The sequence below is a fragment of the Syngnathus floridae genome, unplaced genomic scaffold (genome assembly GCF_059516105.1).
Source record: "Syngnathus floridae isolate MCC-2025c unplaced genomic scaffold, RoL_Sflo_1.0 HiC_scaffold_24, whole genome shotgun sequence".
Taxonomy (NCBI): Eukaryota; Metazoa; Chordata; class Actinopteri; order Syngnathiformes; family Syngnathidae; genus Syngnathus; species Syngnathus floridae.
In genome coordinates, this window is record NW_028284053.1 from 874,206 (window position 1) to 878,520 (window position 4,315).

A 4,315-nucleotide genomic window follows, 5' to 3' on the forward strand; every position below is an offset into this window, starting at 1 on the left:
ACGTAGCGACGTCATATAGTAACCGCTGTTTTGACCAGTAGACTTAGTTATTATGCGTTGACATAATGGCGCACTGGTTAGCATGGCCACCTCTTAAGCATGATGATGCGGGTTCGACGCCTGATCAATGTTAGCATGGAGTGAGCTGAAGTGCATGGCGCTGAAGATTTGAATCTTTGAAATGCGCTGAGGTCTGACATATCAGGCAGAATGGTTTGCCATCACGTTCAACAAAAAATAGAAACTTTCCCACTCTGATTAAAACGTCCTGTGTTCATCTACGTATTTTCGTTTTGCTGTGCATCTTTTCCCTGCCATTTCGAGAGCCCAATTGACACTCATAGTTTAAAGAAATGTGTTTGCCCATCCTACTTTGTGGAATTTCACCACATGCGCTTTTGACCAAAATACCAAATTGAACTCAAGTGAAGCCAACACGCACAACCCCCCCCCCCCACACACACACACACACACACACAAATGTTGATATGAACATAAAAGAGCCGCATGCGGTTCGGGAGTTGCGGCTTGGCCAAACCTGTACTATACAACTTTATTTGTATAAAATTTTCACAACAGCTGTCACACAAACAAAGCGGGAAAAACCGAAGACGTGCGTGTTCCGCCCACGCTGGATTTATTTGCACCTTTGAAAAGACACCGTATTGCCGCAGATGTGGCAAAGAGTACTTTTGGGCATCTGAGACGGAAGGATGTCCAAAGCATCACGTCACCTGCTCTGGTAGGCATGGTGGTGGGACGTTGAGGTCAACCGCTTTGGGGTTGGCTGACTCTTTGATCGCAGGATGCCACACACTTGAAGACAGAAGCAGAAAAGCAGAGCTAAATGCAAAATGTACTCACCGGTGACTCCAATTTTTTTCCCCCCTGAAGAAACAGCTGGACGGGTGGCCCCGGCTGGCCAGTGGGACTCTTGTTATTCTGACCCTTTTTAGTGCGCGTTTGGGGCAACAACCGTTTTTTGTGGCGCTCTCTTCTGGTTCAAAAGTGCCCTGCATGTGAATTTGCTTTTCCTGCCTTCTGATTGGATGAGCGCCGGTGTGACGCGGTGCCTCTGTCACCGTGGCGGGGGGTATACGTTGGCATCGGAGCGTCTGCCAACGTCTGAGACCGGCTGGCAGTGTATCGGAGGTGTCGAGTGCGGTGCCGCTGGAGCTCACTCACCAGCTGGTGTTAGGGCCACAGAATGAAGGCCAAGGAGAAGAATAGAAAGAGAAACAGAAACTTCTCCTCCAATTGTTTGATTTGTCTCTTCTGAGCTTCGATGAATTCTTTCAGCTCTTTGTTCCTCTAGGACGGACAAATGGAAAGTGGCATTCAAAAGCCAGTAAGCGTGCAAGTAAGTGCCGGGCTGGCTTTGGGCCCTTACCTGTTGCGCGCTGTGCAGCAGATCCATTCTCTCTTGGAGGATGCAAGCGTCGCGCTCCCTCAACTCGCACATCAGGGCTCGCTTCCATTGGTCCACGGCGCTCCTAAGCTCTTCTCTCTGATCCGCCGTCAGCACGTCATTCACGCCAGCGTGGCTGGCTTTTTCGCCGTCCGTGGCGGGGCAGTCCCGCTGCGGTAGCGCCTCGTACAACATGGCCTCCAGCTCCAGGATCCTCTGGGCCGCAATCCTCGTCCATCAGTGGTCCGGCGGGAGATTTGAGGGCGGCTTACCTTATGAGCCTGGTCCATGGAACACTTCCTGAAGTCCAACTCTTCATCCAGGTAGCCCTTCTGCTTGCAGAACATATCCTAGCACAGCTCAAGGTCAGAATTGTTGGGGCACATTGCCGGAGTTCCCCTTGGCTGATGTCGCGTGTCTGTCTACCTTCTCACTTTCAATGTCCAACATCTTCTGTTGAAGTGCTGACTTGGTCACTTTGATGTATTCTAACCACTGAGGAAAGGCTGCTGTCACATAAGCAGAATGCGAGAGCGTGCGTGGACGTGCGCGTTACCTTCTCGGCTAGGGTGAGAAGGGTCCTGGCGTGAATCACGACCACCTGCTCCTCGTTGGTGAGATTCTGCAAGAGCCCAAAGGCACAGCGTCAACAAGCTTCTTTCAGCGCAAAGCCTTCCAAAAGTCACATTTGAGCCGCCGAGTCTCGTGGAGTGCGAACATAAGGAGTTCGACATACACTTACGGCGTTATAGCCCAGGATGTCCAGCTTCTTCATCAGATCACTGATGACGATGTCCGGGGGAAAGGCGCAAGGAGCAATGTAAGGTGTTCTGGGACCTCGGGTTAAGGTTAGGGTTGCGAGGGACGCCTTACGTACGCTCACGCCCTCGGCCTCGCAGTAGATCTGCAAAGGGCTGAGGCCGTCTGGGAAACGGACTTGCAGAAACTTCAAGACGGGGGAGCGCCACTCCCTCTCCTGAAAGGCAGAGGCATGCATCCGTCCGTCCGTCCGTCCGTCCGTCACATCTCTGGCCTCAACACGCTTGTGCGAGTCTTCCCACCTCCAGCTCCAGGATGCGGAACTCAAGCAGTTCGTTTTGGTCTCGGATATCCTGGATGTGCTCTTTCAGACGCGCTTCTTCCGCCTCCATCCGCCTGACCTGAAAAGACAGTCAGACCTCATCTGCGGGGCTTCCCGACAGGTGTGACGCCAAGCGACTCCGCCCAGCGCCTTTCTTTCCGTCACCTTTTCGGCCAACTGCTGATTGCTCTGACGCAGCAGCTGCTTCTCCTCCACCCACTTGACATTCTAGAAGAGACAAACGCGTGGACAGCTTTGGAATGTTGTGTCATTTTCATCCACAAATTCTTTGGTTGACTGGAAAATGACATTTGCTTTTCTCCGCATTTTCCCAGCCACGTTCGGGGGGGGGGGGGGGGGGGGGGTTGGTCCAGTAATGCCAGACGGATGAGTGACTGAAGAATGTAGCTATTTTGTCTGAGAAAAAGGTGTGCTCATTGATGAGCTTACCTGTCCTTGTTGCTTCAGCGCTGACTCCAGATCTGCTACTCTGCTTTGATAGTGACCCATTTCTACCATCAGCTTTTCTCTGGTCTGAAAGGAGGAGGAGGGAGGCTCCTCCTCCTCCTTTCAGACCAGAGAACACCCGAGGCTGGGTGAGAACGGGGAGGCTGCGACCCGGCCGGGGGTTGCGGGAAGGGGCGCCACCTTGATCTCCTTCTCGGCGTCGTAGTCCCCTTTCGCTGGTCTGGGCTAGCAGAGCGTAGGCTCGTTGCAGCGCTTGATATTCTTGCGTCAGCTGGCGGTAGCGAAGCTCCGCCTCTTCATGCACACACCAATGCAACACAGCACTAGTACCAGAATCAGTCAGACCGGCGACAAAGCACCCGCGACGCAAAGACGAGTCCGATTCCAGGCTGAAGAGGAATGTTTGGTGCCAATACGCTGGCAGAAATGGCGGGCTACCTCTTCGGGTTCCGTGTCGGGGGTTCTGTCGGTGTGAAAAGACAAGGACGATCCGTCCGAGTCCACCAACACGTCTTCGTCGTAGCCGTAAAATGTTTCGATGACCTGCGGGCGCGGAAGCAAACATCTCTCTGAACAAACTGAAGCGACACCTCACGATGAATCGACGAGAGGAACGATAGCGAGAAAAAGGCCATTTCATCTTGCGCAACACCAAGCAGCCGCAAACAAACAGACTCACCTTGCAGGACCTCACGCTTTGTTCCTCCTCAGAGATTCTCGACGTCGGTATCGTAGCAGCAAATCTCTCTCCTGTCGACACAAATAATCCGCCTTTGAGATTCTTTGGATGCAAAGGGAACGAACGGCTCCGGCGCAGAAACAAACGCGACTCACAATGACATTTCTGACATGAGCTCCTGTCTCCAGAGCCTGAAAAACACGTCACCGGCGATGATTGGAGGGACGCTCGTCTTTTCCAAAAGTGACAACTACAGGGTGTGTCAGGGTTTTCCAGATTATCTTTATCGTATCATTGTGTTGCTTTGACTTTGACTGCGACCTGTAATAAATAATATTATTTATCCCTTATTTATCCCTATCGGTTATCCCTTCCTACACAAAGTCGTAAAACACCCCTTGCTATGTTTTGACTAGAGGTCAAGGGCTTCCTCTATTCAATCCACTCTTACACCCACCCTGTTTCTCTTAATTAAAATGCTCGTGCAGGAGCCGAGAGTCAGACTTCATTCGTACAACGGATGGACTCTCCACCTGCAGGTGTCCAAAAGAACTTACTTGTCTCCCGTGTGGTTCTTGCAAAATAAGTTGGAGCGAGCGCAACTCTAACAGGGTGCATTTTGCCACTAGCTGCCTACGGACAATGACGTCGCGCTCGCGGCTCATGGTTGACGGGCTGA

At 52.1% G+C, this 4,315-nt stretch overlaps 2 protein-coding genes across 7 annotated transcripts; both read right to left on the reverse strand.

Annotated features, from left to right (window-relative positions):
- Positions 1–529: 529 nt before the first annotated feature.
- Positions 530–1,919, reverse strand: LOC148378885 (janus kinase and microtubule-interacting protein 3-like). Of its 2 annotated transcripts, XM_088367676.1 has the most exons (4): positions 1,835–1,919; positions 1,391–1,758; positions 1,186–1,311; positions 530–816 (listed from the first exon to the last, which is right to left on the reverse strand). In XM_088367676.1, exons 2-3 carry the CDS (start codon positions 1,601–1,603, stop codon positions 1,195–1,197), a joined length of 330 nt encoding a protein of 109 aa, XP_088223802.1. In that variant the 5' UTR covers positions 1,604–1,758; positions 1,835–1,919; the 3' UTR covers positions 530–816; positions 1,186–1,194. The 2 variants fall into 2 exon arrangements, with proteins under 2 accessions (XP_088223802.1, XP_088223801.1); XM_088367675.1 differs by lacking the exon at positions 530–816 and having other exon boundaries at positions 827–1,311.
- Positions 1,920–1,964: 45 nt separating this feature from the next.
- LOC148378886 (janus kinase and microtubule-interacting protein 3-like) lies at positions 1,965–4,132 on the reverse strand. Of its 5 annotated transcripts, none has more exons than XR_015855557.1 (7): positions 3,637–4,125; positions 3,396–3,500; positions 3,138–3,249; positions 2,940–2,979; positions 2,655–2,717; positions 2,151–2,568; positions 1,965–2,030 (listed from the first exon to the last, which is right to left on the reverse strand). XR_015855557.1 is itself a non-coding variant. In XM_088367663.1 (7 exons), the coding sequence occupies exons 4-6, from the start codon at positions 3,006–3,008 to the stop codon at positions 2,443–2,445; spliced, it is 258 nt and encodes an 85-aa protein (XP_088223789.1). In that variant the 5' UTR covers positions 3,009–3,023; positions 3,138–3,249; positions 3,396–3,500; positions 3,637–4,132; the 3' UTR covers positions 1,965–2,030; positions 2,151–2,442. The 5 variants fall into 5 exon arrangements, 2 of the variants coding, with proteins under 2 accessions (XP_088223789.1, XP_088223790.1); XR_015855556.1 differs by having other exon boundaries at positions 2,940–2,982; XM_088367663.1 differs by having other exon boundaries at positions 2,940–3,023; positions 3,637–4,132.
- Positions 4,133–4,315: the final 183 nt, after the last annotated feature.